Below are 22988 nucleotides of genomic sequence, written 5' to 3' on the forward strand. Positions count from 1 at the left end.
TATCAGTTTTTTTTTTTTTACTTAAAAAAACTGTATTTTTTCATTAATATCACATTTCTTTATTTACTTTTAACTTTGAATTTTCCATCAAGACTTTTCTTTATTTAAAAAATACACGATTCGTGTATGCATATATATATTTTGTGCAGCAACAGGCTTCTTTTTTCAAGAAAACTTGGGCTCATTTTTTTTTTTCGCACACAATAACAAATGTTTGTTACATATGCCTTCTAAAAATATGAACTTTTACCTATTAAGACACGTGAACAAAAATTTCATGATGATAATGTGAGTCACGACATACAGAGACATAAAGTATCTTAAGCCTTGAGAAGACAGAAAAATTACTAATAAAAAAGATAATTATGAAACAATTTTATGATTTTTTTTTCTGAGATTTTAGAAATACTTGATCATCCGTGATTTCATCCGATATAAGATAACAATTAAATACTTAATTGGGCTCTTGAAAGATTAAATACTTAAATGGGTTATTGAAATATTAGTGTTTTGGCATATAGGTTCCTAATTTAAACATTTATACGAATGAGTTATTGAAAAATTCGAATTTGCATATCCAGTATAAGATAATGAAGATGGTTCGTGCGACAAGGATGACACACCAGACAAAGATACATAAGGACGAACACTACAAGTAATGCAAACCACTGAGTTATTAATTCCATCCAACTCGCTAGGCTACTTTGCAAATGTCCTCGTATTCCATAGCTTTAAGCACTCTGCCATCATAGGGTCCTTTCTCGATCTGCACCTTAGCACAAAAATTATCTGTATCCACTCCCAACAACTTCGCAATTGATCCTCTGTACGCGCCATTGACAATTTTTACACGGCCACCAACTTGTGGAATCACAGTTTCAAGCTCTGCCTGATCAACTCTGAGCACATGCTTACTTTCAAGTATTTCTATTTCCCCAACATACTTGTCAATCACCTTCCGCACAACACCCTTTTGCTTGTAGTAACCCTTCTCTGCCAAAACTTTGCTCATAACCTTAACAACAATTCCCTCATGCAACCAGTAATCCTTCCGGTTGATTTTTTCCTTTTTCTTCTCTTCATCCCTCATCATTTCCTCCAAAGTTGATTTTCCACCACCACTTTCTTTCCTCTTCAAATTGTTTCCAGGATTTCTATCCCCATATTTCTCTTCATCTGCCTCCTCAAACACCACCCTTGGTGCCTCACGTTTTTCCTTGGTCACCGTTTGTTTAACCAATGAAGACCCAAGAGAAAACCCTATCTTAATTCCATCTTCCATATTTAGTTCCCTTGGAGGCTCAGAAGGCTGATCTGAAGGCTGATCAGCCTCAGGAGTAGGCTGCTGCATCATTTGCTCAGCCATTTCAATCTGTTTTCTGATCTCCTTCTCTTGCTTTTCTTCATCTGCCATATCGGCCTTGATTCTCTTATTCTTCATCCTCTCCTTGAAAAGGGTTTCTGAATCTCTGTCTATGTATGTAATGAACCATCCCTTGGGTGTTTCCTCGACCTTACATTTGCCAGTTCGACCCAAGTACTTGACAAATTCAGTAAGTGTTGCCCACTGGGTGGAGTTCATATGAACATGGTGTCTATCATTTATGTATTCGTTATAAACTACAGTGGCTGCCACACGGCTGAATCGATGGCTGCGCTTCATGTGCTCTAGAAAAGAGCTCTCAAACTCTTCGGAATAGCCCTCAACTATACGGTGTGGGTTTTGTCCAAAAATTTGCATTTGACGCTGATGCCCTTCACTCATGCAATGGCATTTAAATCCATTTTCATCTCGGCACTGCTTCTGGCACATCTGGCAATACCACCGAAGCTTCTGCAGTCCTTTTGCTTTGATTCGATTGGCAATTGCTTTTGGTGTGAGAAACTCATTTTTCCCCATCAAGAATCTGGATGTAATATTTTAGATCAAACAAAACATTATCAGTAGTCCTACCAGTGTCCCCTTACAGGTGAAATTTGTTATGGTGGGAGTACATAATAAAAAAAGTATTCCAATAACAGCTAAAATTCGTAAAGCATTGCAAAACAGGAAGCAAATTATTTACGATCAGTATTAAAGAATTAGATAAAATAACTAACGAATACATTTAGAGTTTTAGATCAACATACAATAAACAACTTCACTTTTTACTTTCCCTGACATGTTCATTAGAATCCTTCAAATAAACTCATTTCTCCTCGTCACCAATTTGGATATAACACTCAGATCTAACAAAATCAGTAATCCTACCCAGTGTCACCTTACAGCTGAAATTACATTGAAGGGAGGGAGGAAGTCCACAATAAAAACAGCATTTGAACGACAACTAAAATTCGGAAAGCAATAGAAAACAAGAAAAGGAAAGTAATTTGGGGCAAGCACTGACATCAAATAATTAGATACAGTGAACATTCTCTGAATTTTGATCAGAATACAAAAAACAGTAAAAGTTGAAGCTCGTCATAAACCGTCAAAGAGTCCCAAAGGAAACCACCACAAAACAACACTAAGCTCAATTACTTTGATTCTCACCACGACTCGAATACTAAATCAATGGCTTTCCAAACACACTCTGCCCAAACCTCTGTTCCAACATTTTGGCTCAATATCCTATTCTAGTTTGATTAGATCCTGATTACTCGAAACACACTTCTATCATTCTACACCTTCCCATCAAAACATTACCATTACAGACGATAAAATTTCATTCATTCCACGAATACATATACAAGAGAAGAGAGAGAAAACGGACCTGAGAGTGGCAACAATTCCGGCGGTGGCGGGAGCAGTGGCTTGCTGCGGAGACGGCAGCTACAATTGCCAGAAACCCTAGATTCGAGGAAATTGCAGGTTGCGAATAAGGGGAATCGGGAGAAACTGCGAAAGGGATTGGGATTGGTATAGAAAAGGTTTTTAAATTATAATACACTTGTGACCATATCCATATACGAGAATCGTATACATATTTTAGTGTACAAAAGTCGCGTTTCTATTTCATTTATAAAATTATCATTATCTTGTTTTTTTTTCTATTTCATTTTTTAAATTATCATTATCTAGTTTTATCTTTCTTTCTTTTTTCTTTTAGTCTTTATTCATTGTCTAATTCTTTAATATCACACTCCTTAACTCAATTGTATAACAGATATTACAAGTGTTTATTACTTCACTTTTATTTTCTATTCTTTATTTACTATTTTGAAAAATACGAAGCTTTATTTCACTTATCATATAAAAAATAAAAATTAATTACAAAAAAAAAATATTTAACTTATTAAATATTTACCTATATTTTTAGATTAGGAAATATGAATTTTATTGTAGTCGATATTTTAAAAAAGGTAATATAATAATTTCTTAACATTGAGGGATTGACACATATAAGAAATAAATTAGACTTAAATATTTTTAAAATTCTTAATTAGACTTAAATATTTTAAATATTCGGAAGATCATTTTAAATATTTTGTCAAAATAAGAACTATATGCAACAAACACTACGAAAATAAAAAAAAAAAATATGTAAACCAATTAATTAAAACAAAATGGGAAAAAAAAAGTATTTAAGCCAATAAATTAAAACAAAAGGCAACGTTGGAGGTATGTGAAAATTACGAAATTAAAAAAAAAAAAGTGGGGAAAAGGTGAAGTTGCTACAATTTAATCCTTGAAATGAAAATCGAAATAGAGAGCAAACCAACTTCTGAAGAAATAGAAGTTAGCATAGAAAGTGAAACAAAGATAAATATGAAGACTTTTTTGAATAAAAATAATAAATATTTTAGAAAAAATAGAATGAATTACTTCAGATTTATTAATATATTATTATTCATTATCATTGTAATAATATAATATAGAAACAGACGACAGAATGGTAGACAAAAATCACTTGCATTCATTGTTTATATATATTGAACCCATAAAAAGCCTTTTGTCCAAGATCATTCAATCACATATACTTTCATCAAATATATTCAGAATCTAACCATTTTTTTTTAAGTTTAATGCAGCCAACATATTAAGTTATAGAAAGAAAAACAAGGCCAAAAATAAATGCAAACAAATAAAAAAAGGAATTGATCCAGAAGCATTACTAATGTCATATTATGTAATGTAATATAACCCAAATGGCACAAAGGGGTTCCTTCCTACATTCAAATCAGTACGCTGTTGGCATTTTTTCCCCTGAAAATCTACACGGGGACTTCTATGGTCCAATGCTCAGATTTTAGTAGAATAATGATTTCCTCAAAACATAAAGCTGTTTCTAACATTACATATCCTCATCAAGACCAAAAGAAAAAAAATCCCTAACAAGAGTGATTCAAGGTTGTACAAGCAACAATCAGCCAAGTACAAGCTGGATATTGAATTGCGCGCATGATGTCCAGAGTCCGTATCTTGGTTCAGATTAGCAGTAAGAAACCTGCAATAATAATTTGAAGTCAAATAACCACATAAAACAATAAAAATAAGGTACTATCAATATGCTGAAGAAATATTCAACACTGTAGACTCATACTACAGGCAAGCCCAATCCGTCTCAATCAAGTACAAGCAACATAACTTTCCAATAATCAGCAAATTTACTAAAAATAAAGCAGTTCAACAATGACAAAGGTAAAAGATTTCAGTGATTAAGAATATACAGAGGATGATGGAGAAAAGCAATACAAAGCCGTTAAGTTGATGAGAATCTTACGAAATTATACCATGTTAAGTTTAATATGGCTAACGAATGATGAAGTTAAGAAAAATAGTATTAAGCAAAAGATGAAGTTCAAGTCGCTGAACGAGACAAGGTTGGAACACAAACAAAAACAACACTGAAACAATAACAACACAAAAATATTAGCAAAATCATACTTCGTAGATCGTGTAGAATACAATAGATGATATCATAAACAAATATTTTTAACAATAGACCACTAACACGCAAAATGCTGGGTACACTAACAATGTCCTCAACCATGCCGAAGCATATGTTAAAATAAGATGAATGTATAATTCATTCCCTAACTAATGTATTATACAAATATAAGGGCTATACTCAATTATTTAACCCACATCCCGTTGCTTGGTTAATTCATATTCCTACCTATTTATCATATACAGATGAAAAAGAAATCAATACAATAACTTCACTCCTGTTTTACTGAGACAGATCAGTATCATACAGGCGGCAAGTATTTTAGTGGCTAATAAACAAGCCTGACACCTTGACCAAAAACACATAATAAGTCCAAAGTTAAGGACTGAATTAAGCTGGTGCAAAAACCATTATCGTTGCTTTAAAATAAAGATAAATGAAGAACAAATAAGGAGAAGGTGCAGCAAGTCATGGTCACCAGTCCAAAGTGATTCAGACATTATAAAAAGAGTTGCCATGCAAGTCAAGAAAACAAGCTGAATTACGTAATTCTTTTTGGTGAGACTAGTCAGAGGCCGGCATAAATTCATAAGAGAATCTGATAACCCACAAGTCTCGATCATGTGCAAGAATTGGGTAAACTGGTATAAATTCAAAAGTTAAAGTCTGAAAATCTGCTGCCACAGGGCATGTACGCATGTATTTTTGCCCAAAACAAAAGAATTTTGTCAAAAGATCAAGGGGAAAATTCCATAAAGCACAGTGTATTGCTCATCTATTCATGATGCAAATCAATCATTGTTTGTCCATTATAGAAGGCAAATTAGTGGTTCACTGTTGAGTTACTACTGTTGATTGCTCATCAATATAGCATGTCTGAAAATGGTGGATCAAGGCCCTTCAGCAAGCAACATTTTTGTCCTGAAACTAAGATCACACCTGAAAATAGAACTTGATCTAGGGTAGAGACACCGGGCATATGAACAGAACCATAGTAAAAAAGGTCAGAAGACTATTAATTATCATTATGGTATACATTACATTTAGATACTATGATGTGTTTTTTAATGAGGTACGATCTTGTAAATTCACATGTCAAGTCAATGAATGTTCCGTGACTATAAAATAATCTTTTCCTAGAAAGTGGATTTCAATCATAACTCAGTTTTGCAAACTCAACCTGTGAAATTTACAGTAAACTATATAATAGTCTTATGAATGAAAACTGAGAAATGGCGGAATGTTTTGTACAAGGGTGGGTGTTTGACACTAGAGGGAACAAAAACTGATGGGTAACAGAGAAAGTACTCCGACAAAGAGACCTAACAGTAACTTTGATGGAGGGTGAAGAAATAGGTGAGAAATGATATACTAATGTTCTTTGGTTGAGTGGAAACAAGAGTGTGATAAAAAGGTGGAGAGACAACCCTTTTCATTTTAAGCACAATTCCATGCAAAAGGAAACAACCGACTGAATTTGTGACAGGCCTTTTGTGTGGGATACACAAACCAAAAGTAATTACACACAAGGTTCTAAATTGTGATCCACATCTGCAATTGAATCTGCGCAAAAGTTTTATTTACTCACCACACAACCCCATTGAAACAACAACTGCAAATCTTGATGAAGCCATATGCACGACTTAGAACCACGATTATATGTTTAGTGGCTATTTCCGAAGTTTTATAACATTAAGAACAGCCAGAAACGTGCTCTATGGAAAACACACTTCTTACTCCTCCTGTAATTCTCTCTTCTATATTTCTTTTTATTTCTCTCAAACCAAACACTTAAAAATGTACTTTACTTTTCAACTATAATCATTCACTCTATTTCTCTGTTCCTTATTTCCATCCACCCTATTTATCACCTAAACAACGTTTTTTCATGGTTTTTTCATGGTTATCATCGGTTAGAACTCATGTCCAAGGTTTTTGACAATTTACTCCTCTATTGTACCAAAAGCAGCGATATCAAACTACAAATGCTATTCAATATTTGTAGAATCATCCCGATTCTCCACAACGTGTGGCACCACTATTTGGCACTATGGACAATTACGCTAAAGAATACTCCTTCAAGAATGTATAGGGAATGATAAATAATTACACATTGTCTTACAACCACTTGCATCAGTTAACATTAAATTTGCTTTATAAGAGTGGGCAAATAGCAGATGGTAGTTGTAGTGAAGTTACCCTCCTTTACATTGTTTGATGACTTCTCGACAGAAATACCAACAAAATACTAACAAAGTCAGCTTGGAACGTAATAGGCCACAAATAACATGCAATATACGCATGCCTTCCGCTATTCTTGCTAATTAAGATAGTTTAAAATAGTGTATCCAAATGGTTAATTCAAAAATAGTTTATGGTAGACAGCACACAGTTCCTTACCCTGCAACTCATTGGTCACAACAAATAATATCAATAGATAATTCCAATGAATTCAGAAACTTCATATAACACGTTGATGTTAAATTTTGCTTCACTTTCAAAAGCAAATTTGAGTTGGGATTTCTAATAACTCCAAATATCCTTCCCAACAAAAGTAATATGATCCACTAATTCCCACAGTAGTAAGTACCGAGGCCGCACTCCCATTTTAAAACTTCGATGAAGGAAAATTAGAACTTACATCAAACTTACTATTACAGTAAACACGACCAGACATAAATCAGTTTTCACAGTAAATTTTTCAAACGCAAACTCAAGCACAAATACAAAAGCACTCAGTCTCACCAAAATCCAAAAGACAGGAATGAGTAAGTCATCAGATACAACATACCAATCCATTCTCTTGTTACTGTTGTTGCTGGTTTGGAGGGTTTGGGGGAGGAGGCATGCCAGGTCGAGGAGGACCAAACACCGGAACACCGCTGCCAGGTGGTGGCGGCATGCCGGGGCGAGGTGGAGGAGGCGCAGGCATACCAGGGCGAGGCGGAGCCGGAGGTCCTCTCACCATCTGTCCCGGAGGAGGAGGTCCCATGGGGCGCTGTCCAAACTGCGGGGGAGGAACGGAGAACTGAGGTGGAGCGCCACCAGGTCTTGGAGGAACAAATTGCCCTGGTGGCATCGGAGGAGGCGGACCCCTGGCCATGGGGGGAGGAGCGAATTGACCTGGCATCTGCCCCGGAGGGCGCATCACCGGCGGACCGCCAGGATAAGATACGGGCGGCGCATTGAGTTGTGGTGGGCGCGAGATCTGCGGCTGCATCATGCCTGGAGCAGGGCCGCCAACGCCGCGAACTGGGCCGGCGAGACCAGGCTGGGCCTGGACAACGGGAGCGGGAGGAATACCTCTTCCGGCGGCACGACCGATGCCGGGGCCTGCAAGCGCGGCGGCACTGACGGCCTTTGAGCGGGACTCTTCCGGCGGAGGTGGACCCTCGACGGTCATGGAGATGACCTCCTCGCCGCGGAGGAGGACAAGACCGAGCGTGCGGCGGTCCTCACGGTCGCCCCCGTCGGCAGGCTTCTTGCCCTTAGCCGGAGGAAGCTTGCGGAACTCCTCGCAGTCGCCGAGGACAAGGTTCATGTGTCGGTCGAATGCCATGAATTTTCCGACGAGCTGGCGTCCATCCTGAATGGTGACGCGCATTCGGTAGTTGATGTACTGGAGCATCTTGGAACTCTTAGACATCGACATTTTCAAAGAACAAAAATTTTCCTCGCAGCTTCTTCAGTGAGAGTGTTCTAGGGTTTAAGAAGAATTGGAACTTCAGAGAGAGGGAAACATTCGATACTCCCTATCTCTATCTCAGTTTGGATTATAACACTACAAAACCCAATAAAATGGGTCCTGGCCCAAGACTAGAGCCCAAAAGCGTTTAAAAAAAAAACAATAATCGCGTCTTTTCATTTGCGCTAACATAAATTTGGGAAATTGAAACCTCATTATTAACTAAATCTGAAAATAGTCAAATACTTTGAAACTGTTCAGACTCCTTTGTTATATTCTATTTTCACATATATTTTTATAATTTTATATTTCTTCTTTTTTCTTTTGAGGAGATTTTTCATTGTCATTTCTTTATTTTAGAAACACTCCTTTGAATAAGTGTAATAAAAGATTATGTGATTCCAATATTTCACTAAAATTCTTCATTTTCCATCTCTGTTATATTTTTCTTTTAAAATTCTATGAACAAACTGATTCAGTTTTACTTATATTATTCAAAATCATTGGTTTATGTCTTTTGTTTTATTTTCTTAAAATCTCTTAAACCTCGTGATTGTCTTTGGGTCATCCTAGTTTCATTTTCATTTTCAGTTTATGTTTTTATCTGGTTTGGAAAGTATGTCTTAAAATTTTTATCCTATTATTTCTTTTATTCATATTACTATTAGACCTAAATATATTTTTACTTCACATGAAATACCTTTTTAATTTTATTCTTAATTTATCTAAAATTACAATTGTCGTTTTAATATATGAGAATCTAAAAAATAGTTAAATAGTATAAATAAATTTTTATACATAATATTCAATTGTTGTATTACTAAAATATCTAATTATAAATAGAATAATTAGTTTGTTGAATTTTATTTTATACGAGTTATCGCCTCTAATAATTATTTTTTTTCTTTCTCTATCTTTTTTATAGACTTTCTCTCTCGTCTTTTTGAAAATAAAAGATTGTCACGGAAGTCTTAACTTAAAGTATTAAAAAATTATTCAATCATATATAATTATGAGGATAGTGAGTTCATTCTTATTATTTTCTTTAATTATTTTGAATTTTATATGCATGTGCTGCTTATTGTTGTTGCATATGACTAATTGAAAAACTTGAATATTTCTCACATTCATACTCAATCAATGAAGAAAATTTTCGTCAAAATGAAGATGGATTTATGCAACACTCATGAAATACGAGTTTATTTGTCATTTTTACGAGTGGATCGTCAATATAATATATTACTATTCTATCAGGGACAAAAACGAACAATAATCAGTCACATGTCATACTTAAATATGTAATCAACAAATTTTTAAGTTTGATGTTTAGGAAATAATCACTCCCTTGCTTCGAAAGTAACCTATGTTATTGGTAGTGTGATTGCAAAAAATTTCAAGTTCTCTTACCGTTGTGTCCTCGTATCATTGTTATTTATTTTTATCATCGCTTATAACTTTATAACTAATGACATTTGTTGGCTTAGTTTATAATCTCTACAATATTTTCAAGATTTATAAGATATAATTTAATCCCATTTAAAATAAAAATTATTGGTCTACATGACAAAATTTTATACCTAACTCTCACATACAAAATAACAAATAAAAACAAAACAACTATTAATCATATTCATAATGAAATCACACGATCCCAAATAAATAAAACAATGTTTCTATTATAAAAGTGAAAGTCGTAATGAAAATTTGTGAAAAAAAAAAAAACATAAACATATCAAATTCAATTTAATCCAATAAAATTAAAGGGAGTTGTGTCATGCCCACATCACAATACTTTAGCCCACAATCAATTGAAAGAAAAAAGTCATGTCATAACCATAAGACTTTAGTTTAAAATAATGTTAGATAGGAATCATTCTAATATTAAACTAATTTTGTAGAAATATCATGAAATTGTGTCATAATAAATACACGACTTTTGTAACAATTAATTCTATTGAAGTCATATGACTTTAATATAAAAAATAAATAACTAAATTAGTTAAAGTTAAAAACTTAATCTTAACATGTCAAAAAGTAAGAAACACGAGGCAACTTTTTAATAATGAAATTGTATCCATTTAACACGACTTGTCCAAATTATAATTTTTTAAAAACTTGCTATTTTCATTAAATAAAAATAAATTTTGCATTATTTGCATGAAAAACTAAAAACAACACTTACATTAAACGTTTTTTTTTTAATATATATTTGAAAGTTGGAATCAGTTATGTTATGTCTATTTGAATATAACATAATATTATGAAAATAATTACATAATAAATGACTAAATAAAAATAAAAAATGCTAATAATAATAATAATTATTATTATTGTTGTCATTATTTTATATAAATATATATATATATATATATATATATGGTTTTCTTTTTTATATGTTTTTTTATATAAAAACAAAACGATTAAAATGCTATTTATTATATATTATTGAAGGATAACATAGTAAAAAACAATAGTTATATAAAATAGATTATTTTAAACCCTTATAATTTAGTTATACCTACGAGTATCTACCGTAGGAAAGTTCTTTTTTCAACTAATAATAATAATAATATTAAGAATAAATGGTAATGATAATAATTTAAATAACATAAAATTTAATATTTTCTTAAAATAAATTTATAGCAATAAGAATAATTTAATCATTTCATAATTTTTTTTAATTTACCGTATCAATCAGATTATTTACTGATTTTTCTTATATATTTTTTTATCACTTTCTGATTCTTTTTCTTTCATTTGAATGACAACATTTTTGTTTTTTCTTCCTCGTATTCACAACTGGAATAAGTGCAGACATGACACTGAGTCACTGACGTTATTAACGTTCTCATCAACCCTATTATCATTCAGCTTTTGTCCATTTTATTCATTTCCAATCTCAGTGCAATCCCACGTGTCATAGTATCCACGGTACCACACGTGCCACAATTTTAATTCAGTCAAATCCACGTGTTTATTTCTTCTTCTCTTCCACATGCATAAAATACAACATTATGGAACATGCTCAGTGCCTATCTTTCTTCTCACGAATCTCACTCAGTCAAAAACTATTTTTTTCTCTTTAATTTGTCAAATTTTACATCTACCATCCAATCACATATGAAAAAAAAGATTTTAATTGATTACATGCTAAAATCTAAAGGCATCCAAGAAATATTACTAAATTTATCAACACTTCCCAAAATATAACTAACATATTAAAAAAATATCTATATTATAATTTTAAATCATAATAATTTACACATTCTAAAATACTTTTTACGAATTTAAAATTTCGTTATATACAAACGTATTAATTTTACTCAATACATAAGTTAAATTTTGTTGATAAAAAAAATTCTTGAATTATTCATTATAAATTATAATACATAATCTTGGGACGGACTCTCACTCTTTCCACTATATCAATTATACTTTTTAGTAGTATATATTTTCTCTAAAATTACTTATATATCTTATAGTTATTTTATTAATCATTTTATTTATATATACTCAGAGTTTATTGTGCTTCTATCTTATCATTTTTCATGTCTTTATTATAGTTATTATACATGATATGATTGGTTATAAAATTAATGAGTATATATATATATATATATATATATATATATATATATATATATATATATATATTTGATAAAGTATATATGTATGATTTATTTTTCAGTTAATAAATATAAATGAAATATTTTCTCAGTGTCGAATTAAATGCTGTATAAACTCGTAATATACTTAAATGTGGTATCATGAATAAGTAAGCATTGAAAGATTGAATCTTTCACCCTTTTACTAGCCGTGAGAAACGAAAGAAAGGCTTTTGAAAAGGAAAAAAACCAGCAAAGCAAGTGCATCTTTTTCGTCCTCTTCTACTAATTCCAAAACCCCATTGTCGAGTTTTTAGCATCATTCCCCGAACAGATTCCAAATGCTTTTATTTTACCATTAAAAGTTTATAAATCTTTCCCACTGTGATTGATCTTTTGTAGACTTAAATATTACCTTAGCACTACCATGCTTCTTAGTTTCTGACACAGTAACTTTGATTTAAAGAGCCAAATCATTGAGACATTCTCAAATCTCATAGTAATTATAGTGCTCAGTCCGTGAGATTTCCCTTCACGGCTCTGACACTGACACTGACACTCGCACGGGATCTCTATTTTCTGTTCTCCTCTTTCTGATTTCCCCTTCATTTATTACCAACCCACTGGGATTTTGATCGGAAAGTTTAGTTTTTTATATTCTGTTTTATTGTTTTTGGCCATTTCATCAGTGATCACACCATGATTTGCACGGTGAAACAGCCCGCCATATCGATCGGAGCCTCTGATGTTTTGCTACGGAAAAAGGGTTCAACTTTAGCCTCAGCTCAGTCATGTTCCCTCGTTGTCCCTTCTTCCCACCGAAGGGAAAAGACTGTGAGATCTCTTTTGTCAGTGCAAAAGCCACTGCACCTTTCATGTGTGGGGTTGGGGAATTTTGTTAGGTCTCCGGTGAGGCGTGAACGTGGTGATTTGGGGACATGTAGGGCCTATGAGGCTGAGAGACCGGAGGTGGAAGGGGCTGCTGATCCATCAGAGGCTGCTAAGAAGGTGAAAATTGGTTTATACTTTGCAACCTGGTGGGCTCTGAATGTGGTGTTCAATATTTATAACAAGAAGGTGCTGAATGCGTACCCCTACCCTTGGCTTACCTCAACACTCTCCCTTGCATGTGGGTCTCTCATGATGTTGATCTCTTGGGCCACCGGAATAGCTGAGGCTCCTAAGACCGATCTTGAGTTCTGGAAGACTTTGTTTCCTGTAAGTTAGTGACTTTTGTTTGTATCCTTAGAAAAAAAGTTTATGAAAGAAAGTGAAAGCATGGTTTTGTCTGTTCATGCGTTATATATGTAATCTTGGTTTTAAATTGTGCTCATTGCCACGGTTTTGTTGATATTGTGGGAAATTGCGAATAATTGTGGTTGATAGGTTCACAGCCATGGTTTGCTCATAGCGATCCAAGAAAGCTTGATGTTTTCTCTGAAATCACTTCTTAAATATGGAATTTTATTCCATCCATTGATATATATGTGTGTGTATGTTTTGACTTTGATGATTTCATGAAGAAAAGAGCGAAGTTACTTCATTTAAACCGTGTTGAATTGGGAGCAGCTTTATTAGTGTCTGTTTTTTTCAATGACGAAAAATTAAGTTTTGGAAGTCGGAAAATTCACTCTTTTTTTTTTTTTGGATTCAGTTCAAATCAGAACTTGCATGGTTTGGCGTTTTCTCTGATTATCAATATCTAGAAGTAGACAGGACATTAGTGTTTGATGTTTTTTTTTTTCAGGTTGCTGTTGCACATACAATAGGACATGTAGCGGCAACTGTTAGCATGTCAAAAGTTGCAGTATCCTTCACCCACATCATAAAGAGTGGTGAACCAGCTTTCAGTGTTCTTGTTTCCAGATTTCTTCTGGGTGAGACCTTCCCGGTGCCAGTCTATCTGTCCTTAATTCCAATCATTGGTGGATGTGCACTTGCAGCTGTTACTGAGCTCAACTTCAACATGATTGGTAAAGAAGTTGCTTTTCTATTAAAAGAACGTTTTGTCACTCACATTCTGTTGCATTTTTGTATTCTGTTGTTGAGCATAGTATAGAAGTCGTATATGCTATAACCAATTGATGGAAAGTATTGCTTTATTACTTAACTTCTAATGCTTGTGTTAAGACATCAATGGAAAGGATAATTTACTGCTACATAGTACTTGATTTTGATTTCATAACTGGTTTATCATGCATTTCAGGTTTTATGGGGGCTATGATATCGAATTTGGCATTCGTGTTCCGTAACATCTTTTCAAAGAAGGGTATGAAGGGAAAGGCTGTTAGTGGAATGAACTACTATGCGTGTTTGTCTATGTTGTCTCTTGTAATTCTCACACCATTTGCGATTGCTGTGGAGGGACCGCAGATGTGGGCAGCTGGATGGCAAACAGCACTCTCTCAAATCGGACCTCAATTTATATGGTAACTATAAGATGTGTTTAATCTATCTGATTCTGATGTTGTTGTTGATTCTGTGTTTTCATAAAGGTGACATTTTGAAGTGTCATAAACTCATAATGTTTTTCCAACTACTATTGTCTACACTGCATCTTTTGTTCTGTCTTATGATTGTTTATGGCTGTTTGTTGTGCACAACAGGTGGGTGGCAGCTCAGAGTATATTCTATCACCTGTATAATCAAGTGTCGTACATGTCTCTGGATGAGATATCTCCTTTGACATTTAGCATTGGAAACACCATGAAACGTATATCTGTTATAGTTTCTTCAATCATCATCTTCCACACACCAGTTCAGCCTGTTAACGCTCTTGGAGCTGCTATTGCCGTCCTCGGAACCTTCTTGTATTCACAGGTATATCTAGATGAGATTTTTTCATAGTCATATTTGATCTGTTGATTATACATGAACAACATATAAAGAAAAAGACTTACAAAACTTTAAGGTTTTAAGTTTTAGGTGGTGTGATGGTTTCTTATACGAGTTTCTTCATATTTTATTTTTAGTAGCAAGTATACATAATCTCATTCTACTCATTTTTACAGGCAAAACAGTAGGGTTGAGGAGTCATAAAAGTCACTGATAGAGATGGATTTTGGTAAAGTCTGAAGGATCCGGCTCTTTTGTCTATATTGGTAGATGGAACATTATCGTTAGAGATTATTAGTTTTTCAGCTCCTTCTCTGTGTTTGAATTATCATGAAGTTTGAGGAATAAATGAGTATTTGTTTAGTCTGAGATAATTTCTAAAAACATGGTGTACTATTAGTTTTTCTACTCCTTCTCTACTTCCAAATTGTCATCAAGTTTGAGGAATAAATGTGTGTATTTGTTAAACATGGTATACTATAATAAGGTGACAATGATAATATGAAATCTTGTTTGATGTTCCTTGTGTTCACAAAACGCATTCTCGTTTGCTGACACGGAAGATAATTCACCAACCCACTCACACAGTTTTCTTTAATTATTTGCAGAAAGAACTAAAAATAACGCAAAAGGGGACAAAAATAGTTGTAGAGATTTAAATGAACTGTTTATAAAAGCTAAAATCAAAAGTGTTGATGACTAAAAATTCTACAAAAGCCGTGCTTGTGTTGGGGCTCAAATTAACAGACTCAGCAAAACTTATATCATTTTATCAGAAGTTTGAGAAATACTGATTTTAAAGCATGTGATGACAGAATTTGACAGTCTGATACAATAAGCTCTATTATCAGAATTTGGTGTCAACATGGTAGTAGATTTCATTAGATTTTGTATCTGAATAGCATGTGAACATAACAGAAGCAATTTTTGTGTGTAGATACTAAGTATCTATTATTTCAAACATTCAAGCTATGTTTACTCTGCATAAAAGTGCATAAAAGTGTTTAGAATTAGATGAGAAAAGCAAACCAGAGTGGTGGTGAAACAGCTACATGCATCCTTGAAGTTAGAGAGATGGTGCAGAAATGTGTTTGAAGCAAGTAATATGAATCCTGAATGTGATATTTAGTGTCATTATGCAGAGTGTTCTTTAAGAATGTGTAAGGTATTAAAAAATGTAGAAGAATAGAATGAGGAAGCAGCAATGTGAAAATAGATGGGCCTAAGTTTGTATCTTTTTTTAATGGCTGTTTGTGGATGACATTTAAGAGGCCATAAAAGCCCACAAATACTTTTATGGATAAGGTTTTCAAAATCAGAAGCAAGAAGTATAGTTTCCTTACAATTTTCCAACGAAAAATGGATCTTATATAATAATAAAAGGACTTTATATATAATTCATCCTTTTGGTTTTGGTTATAATAATTTTTTATAAAATATTAGTAAAAACATATGTACTACATGCATATGTCTTTATATTTTTTCAATAATAATAAAATTATAATTATAAAAATAAATATAAATATAAATAATTTTTGTGATAAAAAATTGTTTTTATTTGTTTTGTAGATAATTTTTTATTATAAAGAACTATTTTAATTTAAAAAAATAGTTAAACTTAAAAAAACGTCAAATAAAAAAACATCAAATTTAAAAAGTAATCACTTAAAACATAAAATTCATAAGTTAATTATTTTAATTTAAAGAAAATGGTTATTTATTAGTAAAATTGGAAAAAATATGAACACTAAATTTTTTTTTCTTAATAGTATAAATATTTTTGTTTTTAAAATTTTCAAAATTTGATTTAGTCTTTCTAATTTTTTTCCTTTTTAGTCCTTTTAATTTTGAAATATACCAATTTTGATTCTTCAAGCACCTTAACCAACATCTTATATAGGAACAAAAAGTGATAACATTTAGAGGAGTTTTTTCCTTTTTAGTCCTTTTAATTTCCAATAATTTCAACTCGCCTCACTGGAAAAGTTTGGCCCCACAATACACGTAACCAATGCATAAAATAAATGAAAAATCAAATTTAAAAATGACGAGTAGGTGGTGTAAAAAATGAGTAAATAAAAAGTCAAAATATTTTTTCAAATAACTAATGGCAAGACTTGGAAAATATTTACATGCATTTTAAATAAATAAATATTTATACATGATGCACGAATACAATATGTGTATCAGATATAACACGACACATATTAGATAAGGTGATACGTTTATTTTAAAAATATTAGAATACGATATGTAATATATATCAAAAAGTGTACAATAATTTTTAAAAATATAATAAATATATGATTATTCTTGTTTGAATCACTATAAGAAAATGCTTTATTAACAACCAATTTTAGTGTTCAAAAGTTGTTAGTTAAAAGAGTGACCAATATAGATACCAGTTTATTGATTACTAAAATAGTCACTATTATGAATAAAAAATTATAATTAATCTCTAAATTAATTTTTAAAATTTAGCTATCAAAGTTTTAACTATCAATTAAAATTGATCACTAAACATTACTTACCAAGATTTTTGCTACCAAGTAAATTAATTTATAAATTAGTCTCTAATTAGTGACCAATTATCATTTTTGTATTCATAATAGTGATTATTTTTTGTAACCAATAATTTTTTATTTTGTAATGTCTAAATTGATCACTATAGTCACATAAAAAATTATAAATTATTGTCATTATAAAATACTACTACTTTATAATTAAATACTTCATCGATAACCATTGGTAAAATATCTTAACGTATATAAATAAATGAATATTGGATACAAATACATTATCCAAGTGTAACTCTCGGTGCATAATAAATGAATATTAATGTAATTCATTAATGATAAGACTTTAATTAAATTACATTCATTTTAAATTCATTAATATTAATATTAATGTAATTCATTAACGAGGAAAGAAACAATGGTTTTCATGATTACTTTTTTCTCACAATAATGTCAGTTACTTCATTAAATAAAAAAATATTATTTTTTATTTTTTAGTTGTCAGTTTAAAAAAAATATCTGTTCATTTTAAAATTTAAATAATATAAGTTTCTTTTTACAATTACATTTTTAATTTAATTAATATAAATGAAAAAATTTGTTACGATAATAGAGAAATATAATGTGACATAATATATGCATTGAACTTAAAAAAAAAACTTAAAATATATAATAAATATTTCACTTAATAAAATTGTATTAAAAAAAATAAATATCTTTTTTGCATTTGGTGAAAAATTTCAGTACCTTTATAATCAGAACTTTTTATGAGTATTCTTTAAACTACTTTTTACGATTTTAAAGAAACTCATATACTTTTGCATACTATATATGAACTTGTTTAGTCTCATTTCAAAATTCAGTACTTATACTATGAAATTTCATTCCATAAACAAGAAATTTGGTTTGTTATGCAAGTTGGCTTTAATAATATATTTTTCTTTTTAATATTTACTTTCTTCAAGTAAAGAAACTCATTAATAAATCATTAAAGTTAGACACAACAATATATTAATTACTCATTTATATTCACATACGTTTCTTAATATATATATATATATATATTTAATTATTTTACACATAACAGTAACATAAACGAATAATCTTATAAATATTTTAGTAAATTAAAGAATTTTTTTTTCCAGAATATATAACCCTAAACCGTGTTTCCATGTATTAAAAAACGAAAGAAAGAAAGAAATATATTATAAGATATGTTTCTAAGTATTAAAAAAAATGAAAAAATCTGCATTTGTATATCAGAATCAACGTTTCATTTGAATCAGAGAGATCAGATCATTCCCTCCCTTTTCTATATATATATATACCTTTCGATTGCATTGCAAAAGGAATCACCTTCATAATTTTTTCCTCCAAATCTTATTCTCAATCACCTTTTTATATAGCTAGCCATGAAAGATTTCTTTAGTCTGTTGCCATTGGAGTTGCTTGTAATCATCATTTCACTCCTTCCCTTCAAGGAAGCAGTGAAAAGTTCTGTGCTTTTCAAAAACTTGTTGAAAGCATCGAAGTTTACAAAAAATGTAGAGTTTAATGAACTTTTTTTCGTTAAACCTGACCAATCTGATGAGACAAGACAAGTTCAGAGAAGGGTTTTCATTGACTTCATCAAAACGTGGATTGAAAACCACAAAGGAACTGTGTTGGACAAGTTCTCTCTGAAGATGTCGACACAAGCAAACGTGGGTGAAGTCATTGATCAGTGTGTCGGTTTTGCCACACAACGTAACGTGAAAGAATTAACACTTGACTTTGCTGATTCAGAGTGGGAGGAACATGATGTCTATTTTGGAGATTACGATGCAATCTTTGACATGCCAAAACAGGTTTATGCACATTCTGGTCTTGAGCATTTAAAGTTGTATTCATGTTGTTTTATTGAGGCTGAGATGCGTAACTTTCATGTACTCAAAGAAGTTTCTTTGGGTTGGATGAAACTGAGTGTCACTGCTATCAAGGGTTTGCTTTCAAACTGTAGAGTGCTTGAGAGTTTGAGTATGAAAAGGTGTTGGAGCTCAGAAAGGTTCAGACTAGGGCAAGAAGAAACCAAGGGTCTGAAAATGCTTGTCATTGACCATTGTCGTTTTGAGTTTGATGTTTTCATTGTGAATGCACCGAATCTCCAAATTTTCAAGTACTATGGGTGGATGAACTTCAACATCATGGAAATTCAGTCACCAGAAATGGAAGAGGCAGATCTTGATTTCGCTGTTGAATATTCATATCACAGACGTGGTTATCCTCTATACAACATGATGAAAAATCTCTCCATTGCTAGCATTTTGACTGTATGCAGTTATGTGCTTCAGGTATCATGCAGTTATATATATATGTATACTGGTTTTGTAATTTTAAGGGTTATAATGATGTCTAAATTGTTTCCACTAACGTATTCTATATTTGATATTCTAAGGTTATTCCTAGTGGACCTGAACAACTTCGAATGGAGCATGACATGTGTGTACAACATTTGATCATGAATGCATCATTGCACGAGGACGAGTTCATAGGAATCGCATTCTTCATCAACAGTTGTCCTATGTTAGGGTGTCTCACCATTCAAATATGTCCAAAAAACGACTTGTCTGTGAGCGTAATGTTCTAAAACCCACATCTCTTACATATAAGACCAATTTAGATTACATGAGTACATGTAAATCTCATTTTAAAAGTCAAATTTATAGGATTGTATTAGATTTAAAGTTCATTTTTTATTATGACATCAAAATTATTGTTAAAGTCCATCTTAGTGAGATTTGTTGGACATGTTGTTTTACTCGCTATTAAATGGATCACTCATTGATGTTAAGTCTCATGTTTACAATAGATAAGGTCAATTTAAAGTATATAAGTGAGTGCAAACCTCATGTTACAAGTTAATTTAGTGAGATTTGTTGGACATGTTGTTTTACAAGTTAATTTAGTGAGATTTGTTGGACATGTTATTTTACAAGTTAATTTAGTGAAATTTGTTGGACATGTTGTTTTACTCGCTATCGGACAGATCATCCATTAATGTCAAGTCTCACGCTTGGTGTGAGGAGGTGTTGGAAGTCCCACGTGTTTACTATGTTTATTATAGATAAGTTCAATTTAAAGTATATAAAAATATATAAATGAGTGCAAATCTCATCTTACAAGTTAGTTTTTAAGGGTTGAGTTATACTTAAAAGTTTATTCTTATCATATAAATTTAGTGTGCATTGAATTCTTTTACTTTTCCTGTATTCATGTTTAGCCTTTGAATTTTCTTTGACAAATCTGTATTTTATGCTACTAAATTTTTTGTTCATATTTTGAAGGATTGTGAAGAACCGTTTTATTTCAACCTGACACGATTTTGGGCTGATTTTTTGGGAGATTGTGAGTGTTTGAGATCAAGTCTTGAAGAGGTTGAGTTTGATGGCTATAGAGGACACAAGAATGAGAATCTTCTATTGGAGTATTTGATTATTAAAGGATTTGTCTTGAAAAGTATTAGTATAAACTTGATGAAGGATGATTCTGGTATGATTGTGGAGTCTCATTCTCGTCAACATGCAGAAGATCTTTTACAAGTTCAACGTGCTTCAAAAAACTTAGAGATAACAATATCTTAGTTAATAAATAATCTTTGAAACTATTTGCATCGATAATGTCTTGTAGCATTACTTTATGAACAACAATGAAATTTATGATAAATTTGAGAATTTTTAAGAAATTATATTGTTTAAATTAAATTCTTGTCGTTAAGTTAAGTTAACTCATAACTTGTTTTGTCACCTTCGGAGATTGTCGTCACATAATTTTATAATTTTGCATTAAGATGACATAATAGAATAACAATTACATGACTTGGTTAATATTACATCACCTCTCACATCTTTCAATTGAAAAATATAATTTTTTTTAAAATATTTATATAGACTACAAAAAAGTAATAGAAACTATTCAAAAGTTTCCAAATTTATGAAAAACTTGACACTTAATTAAACCCTCTTCAAATTTTAAATTGGTAACAATAAAAGAAAAATTACAATTAAGTTAAAAGTATAATTATGGTAAGAGTGTGGTTCAAATTAGAGTTAAATTAATTTAGAAAAAAATGAGTTTGATGGAAAAAAATAGTTTTTATAATGTGAACTATATAGAATTCGATTCAATTAATTTGTTGGTTAAGTATAAGATTAAATCGGTTTAAGAGTGAATTGATATTAACTTACAAATATCAATCATTTATAATTTTTTCATTATAAGTATTTACTATGACTAAAATTTTAGTTCATAATATTTTCTTATAAGTTAAACCTTTTGTCACTTCTTATATAATTAGTATTTATTAAAATAGGTGAATATAGTATGAAGAAGAAAAACCAATTAATTCATCTTCATTGTATTATAATAAATATAAATATATGAATCAAGTTAAAAGCTCTAATTATGAGTTCATATGTATTAACTAATTTTTGTCACAATGACACTTTAATTAAACTTACAAGCAAAACAATGAAACATGTAGATATTCAATATTTTGGTTTAATTAAGTTTAAAATCACTCATAAATTTGTATATATTTTAATTGAGTTGATGTTAAATTTTTTCTGTTTATTATATACTAAAAATAATGATATTTTTTAATTGATTTCATGTCATTTGATATTTTTCTTTAATTGAGTGACTTGATTTTTATGTTATCCTTTATCTTGTTTTCTTGTATCTACTATTATGGGATGATTTTGTGATTAATATAAAACAAGGTAAAAATTTAATATTATTTTATTATAACTACAACATTTCACATTTTTTAACAAGTAGAAATAAATAAATAAGATGATGGAATAAAATAAGACACTCAATTAAAAAAATAATAAGACGACAAAAACACAATTAAAAAATATAAAAATTTAATTAAAAAAAAAATTAAATTAATAAATACATTTATGAAAAATTAAAATTTAATTTAATGTAAATATTTTAATATAATAATAAAAAAGTTCCATTATCAACCGTCCTTCTTAGTCTCTTTTTCAATTATCCAAATTTTTACATCATTTTCACATATTTGGTAGATGACTTCCAAATAGATGAGTAGTATATATATATATTTTTTTTGGTGGACAAAGTTTGTATCGTTTTGTATAAATGTTTGCAAAGCTTTAGTCATAACAGTTACAATAACATTATCAACATTGAAATTTAACTTGATATAAGAAGGAATGTGACATTCTAGTAAAGTTTTTTCATTCGATAGATTTACCCCTTTTTTTATTTAAAACGGTGATTACATTGTTGCAGATTTTTCATGCTTCATGAAATTTTCTTGGAGTTTAATGTAAAACATGTTCATCTTTATTTCTATTCTATTGAGAAGTTTTTATTTTTCACTTTAATGGGCATAAGCGTTTATCTAGTCTGGTCAAATAAAAAAAAGAGAGGTTAACCATTTTATGAAAAATGAAATTATTATTTTTAATAC

The 22988-nt window shown here is 31.0% G+C and overlaps 4 protein-coding genes across 4 annotated transcripts; 2 read left to right on the forward strand and 2 right to left on the reverse strand.

The window, feature by feature from the left end:
* Nucleotides 1-508: 508 nt before the first annotated feature.
* LOC114194609 (KIN17-like protein) lies at nt 509-2964 on the reverse strand. Its single transcript, XM_028084947.1, has 2 exons — nt 2754-2964; nt 509-1907 (listed from the first exon to the last, which is right to left on the reverse strand). Exon 2 carries the CDS (start codon nt 1898-1900, stop codon nt 695-697), a length of 1206 nt encoding a protein of 401 aa, XP_027940748.1. The 5' UTR covers nt 1901-1907; nt 2754-2964; the 3' UTR covers nt 509-694.
* Nucleotides 2965-4077: 1113 nt separating this feature from the next.
* Nucleotides 4078-8630, reverse strand: LOC114195286 (small nuclear ribonucleoprotein-associated protein B). Its single transcript, XM_028085705.1, has 2 exons — nt 7663-8630; nt 4078-4427 (listed from the first exon to the last, which is right to left on the reverse strand). The coding sequence occupies exon 1, from the start codon at nt 8521-8523 to the stop codon at nt 7678-7680; it is 846 nt and encodes a 281-aa protein (XP_027941506.1). The 5' UTR covers nt 8524-8630; the 3' UTR covers nt 4078-4427; nt 7663-7677.
* Nucleotides 8631-12561: 3931 nt separating this feature from the next.
* On the forward strand, nt 12562-15496 carry LOC114194581 (glucose-6-phosphate/phosphate translocator 1, chloroplastic). The gene is made up of 5 exons (XM_028084912.1): nt 12562-13379; nt 13909-14134; nt 14368-14590; nt 14768-14981; nt 15173-15496. The coding sequence occupies exons 1-5, from the start codon at nt 12861-12863 to the stop codon at nt 15182-15184; spliced, it is 1194 nt and encodes a 397-aa protein (XP_027940713.1). The 5' UTR covers nt 12562-12860; the 3' UTR covers nt 15185-15496.
* A 3421-nt stretch (nt 15497-18917) lies between these two features.
* On the forward strand, nt 18918-21132 carry LOC114195169 (putative F-box protein At3g29830). The gene is made up of 3 exons (XM_028085559.1): nt 18918-19842; nt 19947-20126; nt 20836-21132. The coding sequence occupies exons 1-3, from the start codon at nt 18925-18927 to the stop codon at nt 21130-21132; spliced, it is 1395 nt and encodes a 464-aa protein (XP_027941360.1). The 5' UTR covers nt 18918-18924.
* The last annotated feature ends 1856 nt before the right edge of the window (nt 21133-22988 follow it).

This window comes from Vigna unguiculata, chromosome 8 (genome assembly GCF_004118075.2).
Source record: "Vigna unguiculata cultivar IT97K-499-35 chromosome 8, ASM411807v1, whole genome shotgun sequence".
Lineage (NCBI taxonomy): Eukaryota > Viridiplantae > Streptophyta > Magnoliopsida > Fabales > Fabaceae > Vigna > Vigna unguiculata.